The sequence below is a fragment of the Phalacrocorax carbo genome, chromosome 25 (assembly GCF_963921805.1).
Source record: "Phalacrocorax carbo chromosome 25, bPhaCar2.1, whole genome shotgun sequence".
In the NCBI taxonomy this organism is placed as follows: domain Eukaryota; kingdom Metazoa; phylum Chordata; class Aves; order Suliformes; family Phalacrocoracidae; genus Phalacrocorax; species Phalacrocorax carbo.
Window position 1 is genome coordinate 537033 of NC_087537.1, and position 23280 is coordinate 560312.

The 23280-nt window shown below is 57.6% G+C and overlaps 4 protein-coding genes across 6 annotated transcripts; 1 reads left to right on the top strand and 3 right to left on the bottom strand.

Moving 5' to 3' along the window:
* The first annotated feature begins 381 nt into the window (after window positions 1-381).
* Window positions 382-9955, top strand: VAT1 (vesicle amine transport 1). Its single transcript, XM_064473422.1, has 6 exons — window positions 382-786; window positions 2345-2552; window positions 2904-3074; window positions 3161-3250; window positions 4205-4446; window positions 5537-9955. Exons 1-6 carry the CDS (start codon window positions 448-450, stop codon window positions 5636-5638), a joined length of 1152 nt encoding a protein of 383 aa, XP_064329492.1. The 5' UTR covers window positions 382-447; the 3' UTR covers window positions 5639-9955.
* A 357-nt stretch (window positions 9956-10312) lies between these two features.
* Window positions 10313-16701, bottom strand: LOC135317334 (uncharacterized). Of its 2 annotated transcripts, XM_064473419.1 has the most exons (5): window positions 16340-16701; window positions 16037-16140; window positions 12134-15046; window positions 11565-11773; window positions 10313-11043 (listed from the first exon to the last, which is right to left on the bottom strand). In XM_064473419.1, the coding sequence occupies exons 1-5, from the start codon at window positions 16509-16511 to the stop codon at window positions 10974-10976; spliced, it is 3468 nt and encodes a 1155-aa protein (XP_064329489.1). In that variant the 5' UTR covers window positions 16512-16701; the 3' UTR covers window positions 10313-10973. The 2 variants fall into 2 exon arrangements, with proteins under 2 accessions (XP_064329489.1, XP_064329490.1); XM_064473420.1 differs by lacking the exon at window positions 16037-16140 and having other exon boundaries at window positions 16340-16477.
* Window positions 16702-16897: 196 nt separating this feature from the next.
* On the bottom strand, window positions 16898-20210 carry IFI35 (interferon induced protein 35). Of its 2 annotated transcripts, none has more exons than XM_064473424.1 (9): window positions 20015-20210; window positions 19824-19919; window positions 19370-19528; window positions 18916-19026; window positions 18459-18603; window positions 18116-18249; window positions 17705-17894; window positions 17343-17449; window positions 16898-17134 (listed from the first exon to the last, which is right to left on the bottom strand). In XM_064473424.1, exons 1-9 carry the CDS (start codon window positions 20027-20029, stop codon window positions 17096-17098), a joined length of 996 nt encoding a protein of 331 aa, XP_064329494.1. In that variant the 5' UTR covers window positions 20030-20210; the 3' UTR covers window positions 16898-17095. The 2 variants fall into 2 exon arrangements, with proteins under 2 accessions (XP_064329494.1, XP_064329493.1); XM_064473423.1 differs by having other exon boundaries at window positions 16898-17157; window positions 20015-20209.
* Window positions 20211-20833: 623 nt separating this feature from the next.
* RPL27 (ribosomal protein L27) lies at window positions 20834-23232 on the bottom strand. Its single transcript, XM_064473277.1, has 5 exons — window positions 23078-23232; window positions 22894-22976; window positions 22516-22685; window positions 21770-21880; window positions 20834-20924 (listed from the first exon to the last, which is right to left on the bottom strand). Exons 2-5 carry the CDS (start codon window positions 22972-22974, stop codon window positions 20876-20878), a joined length of 411 nt encoding a protein of 136 aa, XP_064329347.1. The 5' UTR covers window positions 22975-22976; window positions 23078-23232; the 3' UTR covers window positions 20834-20875.
* Window positions 23233-23280: the final 48 nt, after the last annotated feature.

Genomic DNA, 23280 nt, shown 5'->3' on the forward strand with positions numbered 1-23280 from the left:
AAAAAAAAAAGAAAAAAAAAAAAAGGTGGTAAGGAGGAAGAGAGACCCTACGTGCAGGAGAGTGCGGCCAGGAGTGGGGGGGCCGGGTCCCGCAAAGCTGCACCCGCAGCGCAGATGCCCGGGGCTGCGGCCCAAGGGAGCGCGTACGGATTAACGCCCTGGCTGCGGCGGCTCCGCACGCCCCGGCGGCGGGGTGCGGGCAGACCCCCGGCGGCGGGGTGCGGGCAGACCCCCGCCGGGCTCCCCTCGGCGGCGGGGCGGGGCGGCGGGACGTCCCCCGGGACACCGGGCTGCGGAGGGGCGGCCGCCGGCGGGCCGGGAGCGGGAGGCGGACCGGGGCCCGCCCCGTCCCGCCCCGTCCCGCCCCCCGGCCGCGCCCCGCGCCCCGGCTTTTCCCCGCCCGCCGCCGCCCCGCGCCCGCAGCCGCTCCCGCCGCTCCGCTCCGCCATGTCCGCCGAGCCGGCCCCGGCCGCCGCCGCCCCTGCCCCTGCCCCTGAGCAGGCCCCCGGCCCCGAGCCGCCGGCGGGCGGCGGGGAGGCGGCCGAGCACCGGGCGCTGGTGCTGACGGGCTTCGGCGGCTACGACAAGGTGAAGGTGCAGGCGCGGCGCGGCGGGGGCCCGCGGCCCGGCGAGGTCTCGGTGCGCGTCCACGCCTGCGGCCTCAACTTCGCCGACCTGATGGCGCGGCAGGGCCTGTACGAGCGGCTGCCGCCGCCGCCCGTCTGCCCCGGCATGGAGTGCGCCGGCACCGTCCGCGCCGTCGGCGACGGCGTCCGCGACCGACAGGTGAGGCTCGGCCCGGTTCGGCCCGGCCCGGCGCGGCCCGGCCCGGCCCCGCCGCACTGCGGTGGCCCCGCCCCGCCGCCTCGCAGGTGCGGCCCCGCCCGGGCGCCTCCGCCGCCCCGCCGGGCTCCGAGTCCCCGCTGCCCCCGGAGGGCCCGGTGCCGGCAGCCCCGGCCCGGGCGCCGCAGCGGCGGGGGGCGGCGGCGCGCCGGTGACCGTCCCGTGGGCCGGGGTTCCCGGCAGAGCCGCGCTCCGCCCGCGGCGGACAAAGCCCCCGGACAAAGGGGCCGCGCCGCGCTGTCGGGGCAGGATGTCCCGGCCCGCCCGGCCCCAGCCCCCGGGGCGGCGAGGGCACGGCTGCCCGAAGGGCCGGGGGCTCTGGGGTCTGGAGTCACGGGGGAAGCGGTCGCGGTCCCTGGGGACTGCCTGGTGTATTTGCGTGTGCTGAATTTTCTTGTTGGTGGAGAGCACTAGTAGGATGAGGGCCAAAGCATGACCGTGCTGTTTCTGAACACGTTTGTGTCTGACCTCTTAAGCTGCACGAACATGGAAGGAAACGGCTCCAGCTGCTGCAGAGCTGTCCAGAGCCATAGGAGGGTGGTGAGGTGTGGCCACGAGCAGGTCAGTTGCTCTTGGTGCGGGGTTCGTGGCCCACGAGCCTCCAGCTGCTGTATTTCTAGCAGCTCGGGGGACAGAGGAGTTGGCTCTGCGTGCCCCACACCTTTGGGTCTTAGGGTTGTTGCAATTATGGTGCTTCAAGGTGATTCTTGGGTGCACAACTAGCAAAACAAAGTGTCTCAAAAAAGCCCAGGGTGTCAGAGATGATTCCCTTTGCTCCAGGAAAATATCCTGGTTTATTCAAGTGTAAATACCAAACCCACACACGAGGAGCCTTTCTGCTCGCTGCCTTGGCTCTGCCTCTCATCTGCTTGTTGATACGACTGCTTGGTGTTTTGCCATCTCCTTCCAGTTGCAGAGCGAGCAGATGTTTCTTGCCCAGTGGTGTAAGAGCAGATTTTGGGGGATGCCTCAGACTTCAGGCCTGAGGCTTAGACCTGGGAGGTTTTGCTAAGGTTGGACATGTTTTTTCTGGGGTTGATCCTATTAATCATTGTCACAAGCCTCCTGCCCGCTGGCAGAATGATCCTTGCAAGGTGCAGCAGCAATATTTCATGGTGTTCAGGCTCCTGCTCCCAGCTTGGGCAGGGAGGGCAGGACACGACTCCCATCCCTCTGACCTCGCTGGGGGTCTGTTGGTTTGGGCAGCTGGCAGTCAGGCAGCACGCTGGGTGCGAGCCAGAGCCTGGGGTGCCTGTGGTCCCTCTGAGGCTCCTGGCGTGTGCCCAGGTCCGTGGTGAGGCGCTGCACTGTGCCGCAGTCCGCTCGACGAGCGGAGCGCAGGCTGCAGGCTCCCGCTTGAGCCCAGGGGCGCTGCAGTCCCTGCAGACCTCCGCACAGAGAGCCGCGCACGTGTGCCTGGCTCTGGCATACAGAGGGCAAGGGTGCGATGCCTTCTGCTACCCCGGGGCTTGTTTCAGACTGCCTTGTCCTCTGATTTTAGGTTGGTGATAAGGTAATGGTCCTGGCTAGGTCAGGGCTCTGGCAAGAAGTCGTGAACGTGCCAGCCAATCAGACTTTCCTGATGCCTGAGGGGATGAGCTTTGAGGAAGCGGCTGCTTTTCTTGTCAACTACATAACTGCCTACATGATCCTATTTGACTTTGGAAACTTGAGACCCAACCAGAGTGTCCTCATCCACATGGCCGCAGGTGAGTAGTTCTTGCCAACCTGTGCAGAGACTCTTGGCCCCAACATGCAGCTTCTGAATGGGTGGCGTGGGTGAGGAAGCAATCAGAACAGGGCTGGACTGACAAAAAGTTGCCTGCCAGAGATGCAGGCTTCACGCTGACCCAGGCACTGGCAAAGGCTGAACCCATTTCCCTGTGGCTGGAGTTGGTCTCCCCCAGCATGTGTCACAGCCATCCACCTGCCTCAGGCAAAGCCTTTATTCCATACCTCCTGGTGCTGTGTGATCAGTACAAGCAGGGATAACTTACCAATCTAGAGGCTTTTCTGACTGCTGGGGCTGTTTGCTTCCAAGTCTCACTCTTGGATTTCAGGTGGTGTGGGAACTGCTGCCATCCAGCTGTGCAAGACTGTAGAAAATGTCACCATTTTTGGCACAGCATCTGCCTCCAAGCATGACACACTCAAGGAGAGCGGAGTCGCTCACCCCATTGACTACAGAACGATGGATTACGCAGAGGAGGTCCGGAAAATCTCTCCCAAAGGTACCGTGTGGCAGAGGACTTGTACAACTGTCCTGTGTTTCTTTCAAGTGCATAGGAAACTTCTAGTTACTTTCAATTCTCGCTAGGTGTTGACATTGTGCTGGACCCACTGGGAGGATCCGATACATCCAAAGCATTTAACCTGTTGAAGCCGATGGGCAAACTCATCACTTACGGTAAGTGTGAGCAGTGTGGCCAAAACCCAGCTCCTGCGTAGGAGGGACTGTGTGATGGCAGGGTGGGTGTGAGTCTGCAGCTCCACGCTGCTCTGTGGCTGGGCATGCAGCCGTGAGGGAGCATCCCTGGTGCCGACTGCTGCGTGTGTTGTAGCTCTGTTATTTCCCAAAGGTCTTTAGGATGCTTCACTTGGGTGAGGCGCTGAGGGGAGCGAGATTTCTGCCTGGGAGTGAGATTTGTGCCTTCTCCTGAGAGCTCTGGTCACAGGCTCCAAGATCTCTCTTCAAGTACGAGCCGGTGCCTGCAGGGGAAACTGGAGTGTCCTCACGGAGGAATGCTGGCACAGCTGCTTCATCCAGGCTGACTTAATGCACAGCACTAATAGAGCCTTGCTTTTCTTCTAGAGGATGTGTGGGTGATGAGGTTTGAGGCTACTGAATACTTATCTCTCCATTCCCCAGCCCTGAAACACTGTGATTTTTGTCCCATAGACAAAGCCCTCACACAACCCCCAGTGGGATTCCAGACACTTGCACCAGTGTGCTGCTTTTGTAGTCCCAGCCATCACAGCGTGTGGCTCCCCTGAAGAAGCCTGGCTGTAGAAGGGGGGTACTGTCCTGCCAGCCTGGCTGGATGTGACTTGTAACCCTCTCTTGCCTCTGTCAGCACTGCAGTCTAGCTGCACTGCTGCTGCCCTCCTAAGAGAGGAGTTCCGTATTTTTGCAATATGAGGGTGCCAATAATCCAAATTCTGCGTATATTGAGGCCAAGGCAGGTACCTGTTTCCACTGAAGGTCAAGTGGGCAGATCCTGATGTGACCCAGTTCTCACCTCTGTCCTCCATCGCTGTGTGAGCAGCTGTTACCCTGTGTATTGTCTGAGCTGTTATATGGGCTGCCCGCTGCCTCTTGTGTTGATTCCAGCTCATCATCTGTGGCTTGCCTTCTTTTTAGGCGTAGCAAACTTGCTCACTGGGCAGAAGAAGAACCTCATGGCTATGGCTAAAACTTGGTGGAACCAGTTCAGCATCAATGCCTTGCAGCTCCTGCACCATAACAAGGCTGTGTGTGGCTACCACCTTGGATATATGGATGAAGAATTTGAGCTTCTTGGAGGTGTTGTAGCGAAGCTGGTTAGCCTGTACATTCAAGGCAAAATCAAGCCCAAAATAGACTCTGTATGGCCCTTTGATCAGGTGAGTCTGAGCTAACATATAGGCTGGCAGCACCCAGAAATTACTGCACAATTGTCTTCTGCACAGTGAGCTCTGGATCAGTGTGAGCACCTTGTTCACGGGGGCTGAACTCTTGCAAATGTTTAATGACCATCTACTCTCAGACGATCAGTGCCTTTTTTTCTTTTGATATATTAAGGGGCAGTGAAGTGGCTGGGCTGTTTTGCTCCAGTGCACAGAGCTGGACAATGCCAGACAGTGTCCCTGTGGAATAGGGCAGGTGCTCAGCTGTGCTCTGGTCAGCAGCAGCCCATGGAGGGGCTGGGTTATGTGTCAGTCTGGAGACTGCTCTGAGTCCGTACCCTGTAATTAAGCAGACAGCTGGGAAGGTTGCTGCTGCCCTTCCACGAGTGAAAAAGAGCCCAGGCAGTGAAGCAGAATGGGGACGTTGGAGGAAAGCGGCAGGTTTTTCAGCATCTTTGCTGTGCTCAGGGGTGTTGCATCGATGTGTCCAGGCAGAGTCAGGTTCTTCTCTTGGAAATCCTTTGCTGGGGTAGGACTGATTGCAGGGGAGCAAAGGACTTGGTAACGATCGATTGGTGTTAGCACCCAAGAACCAGTCTGATGCAAGTGCTAAAGGAAAACTGTTGATTCCCAGCTTGGCCCAGGTGCTGTTTTACTTAAAAATAATAATAACAAAAATCTGTGCATGTATTTTTTCCATGGTTGTGTAGAAGGACAATGGTAGAAGCATTGTCCTTCTGGCTGTTAGCTGGGTTTCTGCAGGGTTCCCCTCTGTTTAGAAAGGAAGCCGTGGTGACACACACTTTGTTCTTCCACAGTTTGTGTAGCAGAACATCCTCATGTATGTTAGGGTTGGTCTGTGTGAATTTTTGAGGGCAGTTTCCTATGGGCAGACTAAGACAGCTGCCCAGCTCTGTCCAAAATGCATCTGTGCAGAGGCACCAGAATGCTTGGCACTTGCTTGAACTGCTGGGAAAGCTGCCTCCTGGGTGGCCCTCAGGGTAGTCTGGGCAGACCAAGGGCCCAGAAGGGGCATGACTGTGCCGCATGGTGGGTGTGGGTCTCATGACATTCTTGTTGCTTCCAGGTGGCAGATGCCATGAGGCAGATGCAAGAGAAGAAGAATGTTGGAAAGGTCATCCTGGTTCCTGAAGCACCCAAGGAAGAATCCAAAAAAGAAGAGAACTAGGGAGATGTGTGCAAATTGTGAATTCATGGTTTAACTCCCTGATATTTGGGGCCTGGAAATGGACAGATCATAACTTCCATCTTCACCAGTACAAGAACACCGTGGTTAAAGTTCAGATGAGGTTTGCATGCTGTTGTTGTGACTGACCCTTTGCCAGATACACCTCCTGCCCTAGCTCTCTGTTCTGAAGCCTGTTGATTTGATACTTTTTTTTTTTCTAATGACTTGTTTCTCTACTAGATTTCCAAATTAACCTTGTTTTTCTCTGGCACTGCAGCTGAAGCTTCCAGGCAGTTGGTGATTAACAAGCGGATAGCCTGTCACTGTAAAGTCAAGATGTAACATACTATAGCAACTGCCAAAATATGTCCCCAGAAACAGCCCTGCTGAAGCGTTTGCACTATCACCTTTGCAAAGCTTGTTCTGCAGGAGGATGGGCCAAACTTAGGATGTTTCCTCAACAGCCAGAGGAAAAGCGTGGCTGGCCTGGTGTAATTCTAGCACAGGCTACTCTTTTGTTTACACTAACCATGCTCTTTCCCCTCTGCTTTCGTAGCCCTCTAACACGAGTCAGATAGTAACAGGTCATGTTGTCTTTGCCTTGTAAATAACCATCCTGGAATTTTGGAGTCTATGGCATATTGCACTTAATTTGCAGTCGCTTCTCTGTGCAGTTGGCAGATAACCTGACAGGCTGGTCTGGTCTGTGCCTGAACACCGAAGAAAAGTTTCAATTAGGGAACTTGATCTTGTCCATTTTCTGATTCCAAACTGTGTAGGGAGATCTAAACTGTGTCTGGTTTTTTTTTTTTTAGAGACCATAAGGACTCAACTGTGTCTCAAATGACTGGAACAATTGATGTTGGCTCTGTGCTTTATTAATGTTGGGCTCCAAGTTGGTATTGTTAAGGCTATACTTCACCCTCATGTTTGTATTTCCAAGGGCTGCAGTGTTGAATTGGACTTCAGCAAGATGGGAACAAAATAAGCCCCTGTTAATGCTTGCTTCGAGCTGTGCCCTGTGTGCTGGGGAGGTGTTGCAGTCTGGGAAGTAAATTGCAAGAACCATTCCTGTAAGCCTGCTTCCCGAGAGCCTGAGCTGGCTCTTTCTGTGGCACGCCACTCAGTAAAGCTATCGCCAAGTAACCAGTGTAGATGGTAAACTGCCCAGCTCTGTGTCAGGCTTCTTGGCCTGGGCATCTTGAGCAGTTCAAACTGTTCTTTCCATTCTCTTCTAGCTAGCTTGTTAGATATCAGCTCAAACCAGCTCTCACCTCGTGGTTCAGTGCTGCAGTAGGGCTTGACTCTTCTTCCCCTGAAACTGCGAGTCTTGAGACCCTTGGGCTCTCTTCCAGCACTGAGGGTTTAGGAACTGCCTGGGGTGCTCCTCCCACACCAGAACTCAGTTTCTCTTCCTCTTTTCTTTCTTCCATGCATTTGGAAATGTAGCTGTGCAGCGACTGGAGCCTAGTTCTGTGAGCACTTAATGTCCTGGGTGGTGCCCTGCCTTCCTGCTGGACCCTGTTTTCAGCCCTGAGTGACTGTGGTGCTGTTTGTGCTTGCTTTGAGGCTTTGTCATGGATGGTGGGTGCTTCAGGCTTTTAGGCTTCATTTTGGATTTGAAAAGGTAAACCTGAGGGTGCCAAGAAGAGCTGCCCATCATGGAAGAGCTCAGGCTCCAGGAGCGAAACCTTGCTAGTCGGAGTCCTGCTTAACCGAACCCCCAGGAGGGACGTTGCCTGCTGGGCAAAGGGCCCCATGTGCGAAGCCTCTCTGCCACTTGAGAGCAGCCAAGCTCTGTGCAGGGCTGGGGATTCCTGTGGAGGTGAGGAGCGTGGCTTCTTCCTTGGCCAGCTCTGTCCTCTAGCAGGGCTCCTGTCTATCAGTGCAGCTTGTATTTCAGGTGCTTGGGCCCAGTCCCTAGTTCTGTTGCCTTTTAGAAACGTGTAGGCACAGCCTCTAGGGGACTTGTCCTGGCTGACTTTAAGTATTAAAACAACCCCCTTCCCTGCGACCTCAGAGGAGGGCTGCGGCCCTGTCACAAACCCTTATCAGTCCATTTCTCGCACTTGATACCTGAACTTCGTAAACGTGCTCTGATGGAACTTACAAGCACAACTTTAACCTTTCTGAATCCAAAAATCTTGCTGCTTCTCCTTTCAACCTGCCCTGTCATGCCAATTTAGATTAAATCCAACAGTGTCTAATGCTGCTTTACCAGGTCTGACAACAGAAGGACTGTCTAGATTGCTGAAATGGAAAGTCTGGACCTGTTCCTCCGAGAAACTGGACTTCACCTTGATGAAAGAGCAGCGTGCTCAAACGGCACACAGCCCTGCACATCTTCAGGTTCTGCACGCTTGTAAAGGGGAAACCTACCAAATTGTGTTTCACAGTAACCTCTCCTTGCTTTACTCTCGGCTAAGCACGTGCTCAGTGCCTTACTTGGATGGCCTTGGATCAGGCAGCGCCGCGAGGCTCTCGCAGTCTGTCCCTCCCGATGCAGCGGGAAGGGGGGAAGCGGGAGTCTCGCAGCTTCCCGTAGGACACCTCTGACATGCTGCCTTGCGGTACACCACAGAAAACAGTATCTCAGTGCCTTCTTCTACATGCCTGTAAGGACTAGGAAGTCACTGGAGCCTTTTCCATTCTGGCCTTTCAAAGTATTGCCAAAAACCTGTTACGACTCATGCTAGCTCTGTTTTGTGAACACTGGTGATGTAGCCTGATGTACCGTGAATAAGATGCTCCCTTTCCATGTATTACAGCCTTTCCAGGGCTGTCCTGGTGGTTCTGTGCTCTCCAGTCCAGAAGAGCTATTGCAGAGCCCATATCTCCCCCAGGGCAGCCGTCTGGCTCCAGCCAGTCCTTGAGAGAGGCTGTATCTGCTGCCCCAGCCTTGGCTTTCGGGAAACAATCCTGGCTCCCGACTCTCTTTGGGTAGCTGCTCGCCTATCTTCTACCTACAGATTCCTGAAGCCCTTATCAGGGCCAGAGGGCTGAGCAGTTACTCTCTGTTAAAGAGTTTAGCACTGACTGTTTTTTGTTCCTTGGTAGCAACAATGTTTTCTACAGAAAGACGAAGATTAAATGTAACCTTGCTCTTCCCTGTCAGTGATGAATGCTCTGCTCTAGGAGGTTGTGGGTGGCTGGTTGGGGTTTTTTTTTGGGTTGTTGTTTTTGTTTGGGTTAGTTTTTTTTAATGGACAAATGTTTTATGGGTCTATAAGTACAGAACCTATGTAAAACAACTTCAAGTGTCTTAACTCAATAAAGTTAACCAGCAGGTTTATATACTAAGGACCAAAGCAAAAAACAAAAACCCTAAGATAACAATATTTCACTCAATGTTGCTTAACTGTTTAGGGCAAAGTTGTGCTATTGAGGAAAGGGGAGATTCCTGTGCTTAAATTGTGTGCGCCATTCTAGCTATCAGAAGTGCAATTTAATGTTTATTTTACTGATTGTCTGACCCAAAGGTTGTGCTGTGAGGAGTCCAAGTGGAAAGTGTAAGGAGTTCACGAGCAGAGGAGAGGTGTCCCTGGCCCTGCCTACCGCTGTGGGGGGCTGCTCAGCCACAGGGGTGCCTGTGCGAGTGCCGCCGCTGCGTTGTTCCTGCAGTCGCCTTCCCAGACTGGTACTGCTGGTCCTGGACAAAACGCAACGCCTTTGCTATCACCAGGCAGCTGTTGTCACAGTTTTGACTCTGGTTTCTCTCAAGCTTGTGTGTGTTGCGTGCTAACTACAGAAGGGGAAGGGAGCAGAAGCAGCCGTGGCTTGCGCAGAGGAGCCCGGGAGGGGGGAAGGAGTTTAGCTGTATGTTTCATTCTGGACACCTGTATTAAAGTAGAATTGATCAACCAGGGAGAAGTGAGAAGCACTGTGGGCCTCAGGCTTTAATTGCTGCAGGATCCTGGCCCACTTACAGCTGCTATCATAGGTGTAAAACCACTCGTGTTGCCTAATGAAGTCTTCAGTGTGCCAAGCCCTGGTGATGGCAAAGTGTGACTGGTAGGTAGTATGTGAGCATGATGTGAAACGCATTAGACTCTGAGCCTCTTACAACATATGGTCTGGTTTGTACTGTCTGAGTCATGTTGATTTGCAGATATGTGATACGAGTGATACTCATCCTACAGATGTATGGAAAATCTTTGTTTAAAAAATATATACTGCTTTGTGCGTGTAACCAAGTTGGACAGAAAGCAAGTGTGCCAATGCTGTTTACATGACTATAATGTGTAATGCTCCTCTGTCTAATGTTACCATATGCCTTATGTGTTTCAAATGTTAATTAAAAGCAAAACAAAACCCTCAGTGCTATGCTGCTCGATCACCTGTTAGAATGAACCCTCTGCCCCCAGCTCAGCCTCTGGGCCACTTCTATTGCTTCTCCAGGCAGTCGGTGGACACATTCAGTTCATAAATTCTAACTCTCCCAGGGTGAGAAGGTGCCTCTGCTCTCAAGGACTACTGTTAGTCGTTGCCTTGAGCGTTGCACTGATTTTTTCAGATGCCCCGTTCTGGTGGGCAGCTATGGAGCTTTTTGTTTGCTAAGCCCTCAGCAGGCGTCTGCACTTCACTCTGTGTCTGGGTGGCTCTGGAGCCAGTTGAGTTGAAATGGGTGCCTGGGGTGACAGTAGGACAAGGCATAAACAACCACTACTAAAAATGTGGGGAATAAATCTTGTTTATTTGTGTTTCTCCACTTAGAGACTGTTGCTGCCTGTGAATTCTCATGGGAGGCAGCTGCCCTGGGCACTGAAAGCTGCTAATGCCAGTCCCAAGGGAGCAGCAGGCTGCCTGCTGGCCCCAGAGCAGGTGCTGGGGAGGGGCTGTAGCTTGTGGTTGTCTGCAAAAAGGGCTGAGATGGCTGAGTGAACAGCTGAAATTAATGACAGCGCAGCTCTGGCACTGGCTGCGGCTGAGCTCGAACCTGCCTGTAGTGGCTAGAGGTGGAAGAGCCTTCCAGAAGATGGGGCTGGGACTACACACAGGCTGCTGCCCTGGTTTGCGTTATGCTGCTGAAAGCCACGCCAGGGCTCAGCCTGGAGCTGGTGTTGAAACAAGCTGTGTGACTGGCTGGCGAGGACATGCACCGGCAGGAGCTGGTGGTTCAGGGAAGCGCCGATCCAGGCTAAGCCTTGTGGGGTGGGGGTGGATACGGAGGTGCTGCTGTCACTGATGTGCAGATTCTGGCTACCTCTAGGGACACAGGAGCTCCTTGGACGAACACCTGCTTTTTTCCTGAGCTGTCTGTGTTAAGCTGCAGCTTCATCAGCTGGAAAGGAAGGTGAAGCGAAGGCACGGGTTGTGGCTGCTCAGGCAGGGCCTCTCATGCGATGCCCAGTTTCTTCAGTACTGTGCAAACCTCACGGAGATATTGGGCATCTGGATAGCCATTCCTGTGGGGCAGAGACAGAAGTGGTGTAAATCCTGCTGGTAGTGCTAAATAAAACACGGAGAGGAGCAACAGTTTATTTTTTTTGCCTCATCCCTTCAACAGGCGCTGAGGGTGGAAGCCCTGCTCCCTGGAAGCTGCTGCTGCCTGCAGGCACAGCTTGCACCCACAGCTGGCTGCGGAGCGCTGTCACAGGAAAAGCCGGGAAAGCTGTAAGTGAACAGGGCCCAGAATTGTTGTCCGTGGGAACTTGCGGGTGTGTGATGGGCAAGGGCTTTAGGTCCAGCTGGAGGGTGCCAGGGCTGGTCTGCCACCTCAGCTGCCCTGCGAGCTGAAGCAAAGGAGGCAACAGCTCTGCCATTGTGGGAGCCTAGAAGAGCCACCCATGACAAAATCTGTTGAGCTGGAAGCAACGGTTCTCCTTGGATTGAAGGAAAAAAGAAACAAAACCCAAAAAACCCCACGCACCAAAAAACCAAATGAAACCACCCCACACCTGGAAGCTTGGGATGAGCTGGGTCATACCTGGCTTTGCCTCCATCCCAGGAGGTTTTGTGTGGGATAAGGCCCCATGTCACTCTGTCCTCGCCATTGCAGGACTTGATCTGGAATGTCAGCCCATGCTCAAATGCTTTCTTCAGCAGCATTGCTGTCTTCTGCCCTTCCTTGTTGTCAGGCAAGAAGGCATAGAAATCCCCCCCTTTGTAAGGCTCTCCTGGGTGGGGGTCACCAACCTTAGAACAGGAAGAAAGCATTTTAAATAACAGCCTGAGTGCTGTGCCTCAGAGCTGGCTTCTGAGAGTGTGTCCAGCTTGAAAATGCACTGACAACTGTGGCCCCCATGGGTTGCCAGTTGCTTTGCACAAGAAACAAAGAAACAGAGATCACACACTCATCAAAGCAGCAAGCTGCTCCCAAACCTGGCGTGGAGCTTTCTGCCTTCCACAGGGCAGTACCGCTACTGCTTCGCATGCGCGGAATGGAGTGGTAGCTGCCCCCCTCCCCCCCCGCCCCCATCCCCCCCCCGCCAGCCGCACTGCTAGAACCTGTATGTCCTCCATGGGGATGGGGAAGCCTCCGTGGTGAGTACCTACCCCTTGCACGCCATCAGGGATGTTGTAGGCAACCTGGAGCGTTAGGTCGCGGTAGTGGCCGGGCAGACTCTGAGACAGGGAGGAGATCTTGAATGTCCCTGAAATCTTGCGGCCCAGGGCAACTGAGGAGGAGCTGCAGCAAGCTGGCCGTGTACTGTCCGCTGCAAAACATGTCCTGCATAAGGCGTGACCGCAGGGGGCCTGGCAGGTCACACCTGAGCTCTGGCAAGCATCACACTGGCCCAGAGGGGTCTTGCCACGCTCCTGTCCAAGGCTGGAGCCTCTTGTCTGCTGTGATGAGGGGTCAGGGTCCTCCTGCACATTGCTCCTGCCCGTTGGGAGCTGGGCCTGTTCCTGGCCCCTGGGCTCTGCTGCAGGTGACTGTTCGGCAGCAGCCTCAGGTGGCTCAGGAGCCGTAGCCCTGTACAGCCACGTGGGCAGGGAGTGAGGAGCACCGTCTGCTGCAGGAACTGGCGACCGCAGCTGTCCCACTGCTTCACTGTGGCCTCCTCTGCTCTTGTCCCTTGCAAACTGGAATCTGTCTGGCAAAACCTGCTTTAGCCGTGCAATGTCAGGGTCCCCCACAGGCATTTTTGTCTTCGGCTGTTCCTGGGGCTCCCTCAGACCAGCAGGACTTGGCTTATCTACTATGCTAGGGCTGTGGTGGTTGCTTCCTCCTTGCATAGTCCCCAAATCACCATGGTCATTGGTGTCCTCCTGCCCTAAGACCTGCTGGAACCTCCAAGGACTGGGGGACCTCTTTTCCTCAGCCTCTGGTAGGCAGAAAGCCCTGAGCACATCTGCGTGGCCTGCTTTATCACTAATGTTCAGGTTCTGCAGGCCCATCTGCAGGGACTCCAGGCTGCCAGGAAGGGCTGCCCCCAGCACGGTGTCCTGGCTTCTGCTCGGCTGGATGACACCTGAGTGCCCTGTACCCTCTGGCCCTGGAGACAAGGATGAAGATGTCAGGGCGTGGCGCCTCCTGGAAGAAAACCTGTGGAAGACCTCAGTCACACCTGGCAGCAGCTCCTTGGGGCAGGCAAGATATAGCTTGTACTTGTCTTTGCTGAGTCCAACCTGGAGGGAGTTTCCTCGCAAGAGGCTGCACAGTTCACTCAGGGCGCTGTCATCCGGCCCAGCTACAGCGAGCTCCGAGTAGCTCATACTCTGACACACAAGGTCAGGACACTTCTGCACAAGAGCCTCCACCTTCCATTTAGCCTGGAAAAGCTTGCTCCTGTCTGCCGCCTGCAGTGTCAGCACAGTGCAGTCCCCGGTACGATGCTCTGAGATCTGCACATCTCCGTCCCTGCACAGGTCGTCAATAGCAGAGTGGCAAACATCTTTCAGGTAAGACCATTGCAGAGCGTCCAGGCTCATCTCTTCACTCACCCTAGTGCCTCCACTCCCTGCTCTGCCAGTGTCCCGGGGCTTGTTGCTTTCCTTTGACCTTGGCAGGGAGAAGCTGTTGGAACGTCGCAGCAGCGGCCTGGATTCAGAGGGTTTAGAGTCTAAAGCAGAAGAGGTCCTTGTCATGCCAGAGGTACTAGACATGCTAGCAATGGGGTGGTGCTTGGTGGGACCTGAGCCTTTAGAGTCCACAGGATGCTGTGAAGTGCTGTTTTCTTTGCCCCCAAAGGGAGACAGAGCCCTGTGTCTTGTAAGACCGGCACCTCCTTTCACATGGTCCCATTCTTTGGGGTCCTTCTGCTGAGACTCTGCTGCTGACCCCAAAAGCACATTTGTTGTAGAAACAGGAGGCTGGTACTTCTGGGCCAGTGCTGTTGGGTCACTGGGACCTACAGCATCTGTCTCTGATACGTGCTTTCCAGAAAGCTGTGCCTGTCCCACCGGTGGAGAGTCCTGATTCAGCAAGAGGCCCCGGCTGGCCTGAGACCTGTCAGATTTCAGCGTGCTGAAGTTGGCAGCTAACTTGAGCTCACCTTTCAGGTCCAGCCTGCCTGGGCTGAGCCTTGAGGCTGAGGTGTCCGCAGGCGCTTTGGGCTTGTGCAGTGCAGCCTCTGTGGTGCAGGAGGTCGCTGGGTGTGAGGGCAGGGAGCTGCTGAGCATGCCAACCGTGTGTGCAGCACCTCTTCTGGTGCTGAAATCCTGAAGGAACTGCTTGGCTTGGGAGACGTCAACAAGGTTTCCAATAAGATAAAGCTGCTTTTCATCCTCATGGCAGAGCAACTGGGGATAGAGTTTCTGCAGCTCACGTGTCAGAGCCCTGAGTGCCTGGCTGTCCATATCCAGTCCTCCCTTGGCGATCTTCTCCTTGCGCAAGCTTACCTCCAGCTGCTGGTAAAGCTGCTGCAGGGCCAGATGGGCCTGCCGCAGGGCGTCCATATCCCCAGACATACCTGCAGATGGTTGGAGGTACAGTATGGCGATGCCATCGCTGATAACATCCACTGCATCCACACGATGCTGGCATAGCACACCTTGGTACTTGGCAGCACAGAACCTCTGCATGTACAAGTAAATGTCCGAGTCCAGCACTAAGGAAAAGTCTTCCAGCTGTTCTACAGCTTCCCCATCCACTGGGCCCCGAGGCGATGGGACTTTGGCTGCCTTTTCACACACCTGGTCCCAATTTGGCAGCTTTGCCGTCTCTCGCACTGACTCAGTGGAGTCAGGCACTTGCTGGTGATCATGCATTCCGGGCTCTTTGGCCCCATGGCTGGAACCTGGCAGGAGAACCTCTCCAACAGCTTGGCTCTTGAGGTTCAGGCTGCCCAGAAGGTCTCTGCTGAAGGCCTGCAGCTCAGTGAATGGTCCCTTGACTATGCAGTGGGTGTTCTTGGAGTCGAAGTTGAACTGCACATTGCTGTAACCTTTAAGCAAGTTCTTCAGGAGGGTTTTGCCAGCAGGAAGCTTGCCATAGTCAACTATCATGCAAACGCGTATGAAGATCTGCAAGCAGACAGCAAGGGCGTGAGACAGCAAGGACCAAAACCAACCTCCCTCCAAGGCACAGGGGGAGGCAAATGCATCTCACGCTTGCCACAGCCCCTGCGTTATTGTGACAGAAAGATGACACGGTCCACCACCTTTCTCTCTCAGCATCCCTCTTTCAAATGAGATGAGAGCATAACACAGGCAGGACTCAAAGGCTCAGCTAGCCCAAGCAACTGTTGGACCTTGTTACCCATAGCGAAAAGCTTTCTGCAAACAATGAACGCGAGGGGCAAATCGCACAGAGATGTGGTCCCACTTCTACACACTGGGAACTCTGCAAACAGCCCAACCCAGGAAATCCACTATCCCTTCTGCATCCGAAATGCAGTTGCCCTCTCTCTCTCCCAGAGCTTCCGCTGCAGACCTTCAACCAGTCTGGCACCACAGGCTTGCAGAAAGGTCTGCAATGCCAGGTGAACTCCTGTGACCTTTTTTTCAGTGCTCAGACATGAAAACACAGGCGTGGCTACTGCCATACTCTCTTGAAACTGAAGAAAGAGGCGAGAACTCTCCAGTGCCTCCTAGATACCAGCATGTCTGTCCCCTAAGCTCTCCTAAGTCGAGAGATAAAATACAATGTGCGTGTCCAGCTAATGACACGGTGCCCAGCTAAAGACACAGCAGAGATATTAACAGGACCCCCATGTGTCACCAGATGGGCTGGTGCCCCTTCCCTCCAGCCTGACTATTCTTCCTTGCTTTGACAGGCACAAACACCAAACAACCGACTGTACAGCCTGCCTGGCTGTCCCTGTGTTATTAGCACAGAAAAAAAGTAATTCCTTATTTGAATATGAATGAAAGTGGATTTGCTTTAAGCCTAATTAAGAGTAAAGGCGAGAGAGAGCTTTCCCGTCCGGAGCATGTCTGCCCAGCACAGCGCCAGCCTGGGAGCCATCTGGGGCTGCCACGGCGCGTGGGCAGGGGCCGTCTGCTCCCCACTACCTCGTCGGGGCTCAGCTCCACGACGTGCGCCGTCACCTCCAGCGGGTATTTCTTCTTTCCAATCGACAATACGTGATTCTTCACCTTCAGGATCCTCTGGGCCACTGGGTGGGAAAAGCCAGCAGCCGCCCGCGTCAGCCCAGCCCCGCGCCGCGGAGCAGCAGCCGCGTCCCTGCCCTGAGCACGGGGGGACGCGACACGGGGGGGACGCGACACGGGGGGGACAGGGCTGGCTGCTCGGCAGCGGGCAGAGCCCACGGGCCGGGCCCGGCCGCGGGGGGAGCGGCTCTTGGCGGCCGTTACCTTCCGGCGCCTCGAAGGTGATGAGGGCGCAGGCCTCGGGCAGCACCTGGACGTCGGCGATCTCCCCGCCGCCGTTGCGGGAGCGCAGGAAGTGGATGGTCAGCTTGTCGGCCACCCTGTCGGGGGGCAGGTCGGCGGGGAGGCCCCGCACCCGCACCGTGCGGCCCGCCATGCCTGCGCGGGGAGGGAGGCGGCGGGCAGCAGCCGCCCCCGCCCGGGCCCGGGTCCCCCTCGCCGCGCCGCGCCCTCACCCGCCCCGGGACCCCCCGGCCGAGGCCCCGGCGCAGCCCCGGGCCCCGCCCGCCCGAGCACCGCGGCCCGGCCCCGCTCCCTGCGCCCCGCTCCGGCCCCGCCGCCGCGAAACGAAAGCGAAACCGGAGCCGCCCCGCCCCGGGCCCGCCCCGGGCCCTGCGGGACAGCTCGGCCGTGCCCGGGCCGCGACCCGGCCCCGGTGCCCGGCCCGGCGCCCCCGCAGCCCGGGAGGGGCCCGGCCTCGCCCACCGGCTCTCGCCTGCCGGGCCCGTCGCCATCCCGCCCCCGCCACGACAGACACGGCGCTCGCTGGAGACGCTTTAATCCGCGCTGCGCCCAGGCGGCACCGGCCGCCCCCGCACGGGCTGCCGGGGCTAGCCCGCGTCCTCCACGAAAACAGCCACGCCTTGCCGCCCCGCAGGGACGTAGGCGAGGGCGTCCACCTCTCCCCCACCGCGGCTGGTCTTCTGGAAGTGGATCTCCAGGGTGTCCCTCATGGGGTCCTCACCCAGCACGTCTGGGATCCCCGAGAGCAGCACGGTCCTGGGGCAACGGGAGGGCTGGAACTGGGCAGAGCCGGGGGTGAGCTGCAGCGGGCCCTGTGCCGCAGGGGCAGCGGAAGGGCACCCAGGGAAGGGGTTCCCACCAGGCAGTTGCCGAGCAGGGGGGAGTGGGTCTTCAGGAGCCCCCACCCGTGCTGGCTTGCCCTGGGGTGGCAGGTGCTGCTTGGCACCAGTGTTTGTGCCCTTACCTGCAGGTTAGTGATGTCTCCGCTGATGCACGGTGATATTTTGAGCTCGTATTTTCCTTTCCCAATAAGCACCTCGATGTGTCCTTTTGCAATTAGTGGCTCTGCCACTGCAGAGGGAGAGGAAAGCCCTGAGCCGCCCTGGGCCCTGCTGAGCTCCAGGGGCGGTTACATCCCTGGCACAGACACCAAGGCTGGCACTGCCCAGCCCCAGCTCACCTGTACCAGCACAGTCTAGACAGCCTGGGCTCACTCTGCCTTACCTATTCCCCACAGACACAGCTCCATCTCCACCTGTGCCCTCCCAGAGGTGGCTGGGCTGCTCCCCCTTTGCCAGCAGCCTGAGCTCAGCATGCCCTACGCACCTCCGTCCTGCACGAAGGTCAGCACCACCTGGCTGGAGTTATCCAGGAACTCCCTGCTCTCCACCTCGCCACCCCCATTCTTCCTCTTGCTGAAGAAGAGCTCCAGCTTGTCCAGCAGTGCCTCCTCGGGGATGCCCAAGCTGGGCAGGTCAGACACAAGGATACTCCTGCTGCTCCGAGACAGCCCAATCTGCAGGTGGCACAGGCCAGTTGGTTCCAGGGCAGGGCTGGGCCAGCCCCAGAGCCCAGGGGAGCAGCGCAGAGCTGTGGCGCTAACGCACCGAGCTGGGCTGGCACCAGTGACCTGGCAGAGGCAAGCTAGGGGAGAGCAGGGCACAGCAAGGCTGGTGTGTGCCCAGGACAGCTCTCTGGTTCTCCATGGTGGGGGAGCAGCGGGCCCTCGGGACCTACCTCCAGGGCAGACGGCAGCAGTATGTCCACTGGTGCTGCCTGCACTCGCACTCTGCACTGGTCGAGGTCCTCCAGCTCCTCCCCGTAGCTCAGCTCCACCACATGCTCCTTCACCATTATGATCCTCTGAGCCACTGCGAGCAGGGAGAACCCCCATCACGGGGGATTGACCGCCTGCTCCGAGGGCGCCGCACGACAGGACATGGGCAGCTAATGCTTTGGGGAGGGGGCAGAACCCCCGCACGATGCCAGCTGAAGGGGCAGAGCTGTGAGCCCTGGCCCAGGAAGAGGATGCAGGGCAGGCCAGGACACCTGCCTGTGGCAGTGCTCTTTTCGCTCTTACCCTCTGCCTTCTCAAAGGTGATGAGAGCTGAGCCCCCCAGCAGAGGATAGTAGATCCATGGGGTGAGCATCAGTTTGTTCATGTCCTCCTTGTGTGTCACAAGTCCCTTAAACACCATTTTCTTCTCGGGCAAGGTACGCAGCATCTAGGTCCAAGTACACAGAACACCTGGAGGAGGCTAGACCCCACACAGGGCCTGTCCCTGCCAACCCACAGACCAGAAACAAGCTCATGGCTCAAAAGAAACAGCTGGAAACCCTCAGCAAAGCCTCTCTTAGGGTCTGGCTGTGCCTGGAGTCCCAAAGCCAGAACTGGAGCTTCTGGCCCTGGCAGAGGAGCCACCCGCTAGCAGGAGCTGTACCAGTCGTGCCACAGTGCCCAGCTGCATTCACCTGAAGCCCTTCTAGCCACTCGCACCCCTTGCCAGCAGACCTGAGTGCCCAGGTACACTTGTTACCGTCAGGGGATCCTCCCAGAGAACCTTCTTCCTCCCTTCTTCCAGTTTCTTTTGCAGCACCTGCTTCTCCAGCCTCAGTCTGTTGTTCTCCTCTGCTAAAAAAGCACCTGCCTGGAAGGAAAGAGGGGGCAGTAAGGGAACCACAAGGGCATGAGGGGCTGCATGCAGCACGGTTTCCATTTTAAGCACAGCACTGCTCTTGGATGTGGCTCCACCCGTACTGTTTTTCTGCTCTTGACAGCCTGCAGCCCTGCCCTGGCTCCTCGCGTTTGAGTACAGACCCTCCTCCTCTGCCACAGCACTAGCACGCTTCTCGGCACAGGCCTGATGTGACATCCTGTGAAACCTCCACTGGGTCCAGAGCAAAGCGATCTCGGAGCAGCGAGCCGAGTGATGCAGCCCCACCACCCGCTGCCACCTTTCCAAGCCCAAGACAACTCCTCCAACCACCAACCTGGCAGGTTGTCTCTTCGACTCTGTTTAAAGACATTTGTTGCTCAAAATTTTTATGGAGAAATTCTCTCTCCTTCCTCAGCTCTCTTGCCCTTTGCTCCGCAGCTTCCTTGGCCATTTGTAGCTTCACAGAATCTTGCTCCAGAGCACTACAAAGTTGCTGTGAGAGGTACCATCAGACAGTGAGACCCCCGCAGACATGGCACCACCCGCGCTGGCTGTCCGGCCCCAGCACAGGCTGCTCCTTTGGGGTGGGGGTGGGGGATTGCTCCCCGTGTGGACCCCAAACCCCAGTACAGGCTCTTTTAGCCGTGGGACATCCCCCGTCTCCACCGCTCCTAGCTCATAATCCAATAAAAAAATAATAAACTAAAGCTGAGAGCCCCGGCCGGGGCGGGTCTAGGGACGGTTGGGACCCGCCCAGACCCCCCTCCCACGGCCGCCGCGGGACCCACCTGGCAGCGCTCGATCTCCTGCCGGACCTGCTCGGGGGTCGCCTCCGGGAAGGCGTCCTCCGGGCCCTCGATGGGGGGCAGCTGGACGAAGGACACCTAAAGGCGGGGCGGGGAACAATACCCTCAGCCGCGCTGCGCCGGGTCCCCCCGCTTGCCGCCCCGGGGGTCCCCGGGGGCTCAGCCCCCCTTACCTCTGGCGACTCCATCTCGGCGGCGCTGGCGGCACAACGGCGGCAGGTCGAGCCCGAGCCCCGGCCCCGGCGGCAGCGGGAGCCCGGGGGAAGCCCAGTCCGACCGCGCACCGAGGCCGCCCCACCGGCCCGCGGCCCCGCGCCTGCTTCCTCCCGGCCCTTTCGCTTTCGGTTTGGCGGCCCCGCCCCGCCCCGGCAGCGGCCCGGCGGTCCCGGGGCGGGGGCCCGAGCCCGGGGCGGGGGCCCCGTTCGGCGCAGCCGCAGCTGGGAGAGCCCGAACACCCGACCTCCCCCCCCCCCCCCCCCCCCCCCCATCCCCGCAGCGCCCGCCCCCGCAGGGCCGCCGCCCGCCCCCTCCTCCCTGCGGGACTCGCCCCCGAAGCCCCCCGACCCCCCTCCCCCGGCGCCTGCGGGGCGAAGAACATTTGCGACAGTCACCAAAAATTTCACACTCCAGTGGAAGGGCCGCGGCGCTGCGTTTCTCGGCCAGAGGAGCAGAGAGCTGGAATCACCCGCCCGCGTTCCTCAAGCCCGGTCACAGGGGTTGCTGCAGTTTTGGGACAGTTTTGGGAATTGGAGGTTTCCAGCTGGGGCGGGAACGACATCAGAACGGCAGCAGGAAGGGGAGAGAGCAGCCTCTGCGCTGCTGGGGAGCAGGAGGGCCCGAGGACGGCCCCACCGAGCACTCTCGCCCAGCTCTCAGGCCGCAGACGCTCTGAAGCCGCAACGGCCCTCCCAGCTCTTACAGGCACACAGCGCAATAAACACACCCCAGAGGAAAAGGCAGAGCAACGCACTTTCCAATACAACAAAACAAAATGGTTTTTAATAAACATTTATTGATGCAACCTTGTTACACCTTTAGAACCGCAGCTTCTGGAAAAACCACTTATTCTTGCCAGTCTTGTATCTGAAAGAGGAACACAACAGTTAGAGAACGCTCCACACCAGCACAAGGCCGCCACCCGAGCTGTCCGTATCCTCCCAGGGCAGGACCCAGAGGCGATTCACCCGCGCTCTTCAGCCCGGGCTGCAACCAGACCCGCTCTGAATGCCTGAACCAAGGGGAGCGAGCATCAGCTCCCACATTTTCTCCTGAAGCCACCTCGTGAAGGACACCCGCAGCACGGCGGTTTCTGCCACAAGAGGTAAGAGCGCAGCACACGGCAGCCCCGCTACGTCCCACGTGGAGGGCAGCCAGCGGGAGGTGCCCTTGAAGAACAGCCTATGACCGTGGGCAGGGCACTTCAGAGCGGCCAAGGCCTGGGCTGCCTGCGAGACGCCCTGCGCCCTCTGAGGCCACACGGCTCATTCCACTGAAGGCGTTTCTGAACAGAAAGCTGGAAAGAAGGACTGTCAGCCTGAACGTTCCCAGGTGAAGCGTCAGCACTGCCCTGTTGCACTAGACCCAGTGACAGATGGCGGGTGAATGGGCAGGGAGATGCGAAGGATCGCCATCTGGCACCTGAAAGGCCCCACTCGTGCTGGCACGAGGCTGTAGCACAGTCAAACGTCCACCAAAGTCTACGGTGGTCAGTAAACTGTTCCCCATCTCAACCCACCAACTCTCTGAACAGACAGCTGCGTGAACACGCACAGAAGGTGAAGAGGAACACGCTTGACCAAAATGCATTCAAAAAAAGCTGGGGCAGAAGTGTCCAACCTGGGACTCACGCAGGCTGTGGCACACCGGCGCCGAGCCCTCGTCGCAGGGATGGGTGCTGACACCGCTTAGGAGACGAGTGTCCAACTCACCTTTCCTCAAACTTCACCTTGGCTTCACGTCTCGCTTTGCGTTTTAGAGCAGGGTCCCTGAACACATCCTTATTGACCACTGTTTTGTCCAGCGGAATATCAACAGAATACCTGGGCAAGAGAGCAGCGAGGTTCGAAACAGTCACGGAACCTGGCACCAGAGTGAAAACACAGCGGGCAGTCCAAACCAGTCAAATGCATGCTCTAGTGCCAGGTTAAGGGACTACAGCTCTTAAAGACCTCTCAGCTCTGGACATCACCAAATCACTACTGTATCCACATACATTTTATTCAGCCTACAGCGGAAACAGTCAGAGGCTTCACAAGAGACAAGCAGCTCTGTCCAACATGTTATGCTTGGCAGCCTGTGCCAGCAGGCGCCCCAAAGGGTCAGGAAGAGATGTCAGGGACTGCAACAGCCCTGCCAGCACCCCCAGATCCCCATGGGTGTTTCAAAGGCTCATCCACTGACGCCCCATGACAAAAAGCACAGTAAGCGTGCCCGAGCTAAGAGCCAGCTGCCTTAACTCAGAAGTTCGGCAATATTTCCACACAGCCTTACGCTCCCCGAGTCCATGTTTTTGCCCCGTGCTCATTCAGCCACATAACCAACAACCTCAGTGACTCCCAGCGTTCGCTGCAGACGACACACGAGCACTACGATCACCGAGAGCAGAGGAGGCTTCTCCAGCTCTGCCAGCAGCAGGCCGCAGCCCCGCCAGCGGCACCCCGGCAGCCACACTCACCGGGTGGGCATCAGGTGGTTGTAGTTGTAAACCTTGACGAAGGACTTGATCTTGGACCTCTTTGCGATCTTCTTCTTGCCCATGGCGGCCGTCACCTTCCGCGGGTAGCGGTCGATGCCTGCCACCAAGGCGTGGCTGTACGGCCGGTCCGAAGTGCCATCGTCGATATTCTGAAACACACGGACGGCAGCCGGGAATGGCACTGCGGAGCGCAGCCGCCGCCGCGCCGAGCAGCCGCGGAGGCCCGGCGGGAGCCCCGTCCGTACCGGCGCTTCCGGAAACAGCCGGTAGCAGCGCTCCGAGCCCTCGCTCGCTCTAAGGGGCCGCCGCGGGGGCAGCCCCGCTGGGACAGCCCCGCCAGCACGGCCCCGCGCTCACCTTCACGATGACGGCCTTACGCCCCGAGTAGCGGCCGGCCAGCACCAGCACCACCTTCCCCGGCTTCATAAACTTCCCCATCCCTGCGGAGACAGTGCGCGGCAGTCACGGCCGCGCCCCCGGCCGCCCCCGGCCCGCCGCCCCCGCGGATGGCTGCCGATCCCGCCGCCGGGCCCGCACTTACCAAGGCTGCCGCGGCGATGGCGCCCACACAGGAAAAGGAAGGGGCCACCACGCCCCCGACCTTTCACCTCGTGTCACCGTGCATCACTTCCGCTTCGCCCTATGGGAGCAGGGCGCGCATGCGCGGCGCCGCGGTTGCCGGGCAACAGGCGGCGTAGTGAGCGCCCCCCCGGGGCGCCGGTGCCGCCGCCGCCGCCGCCGCCG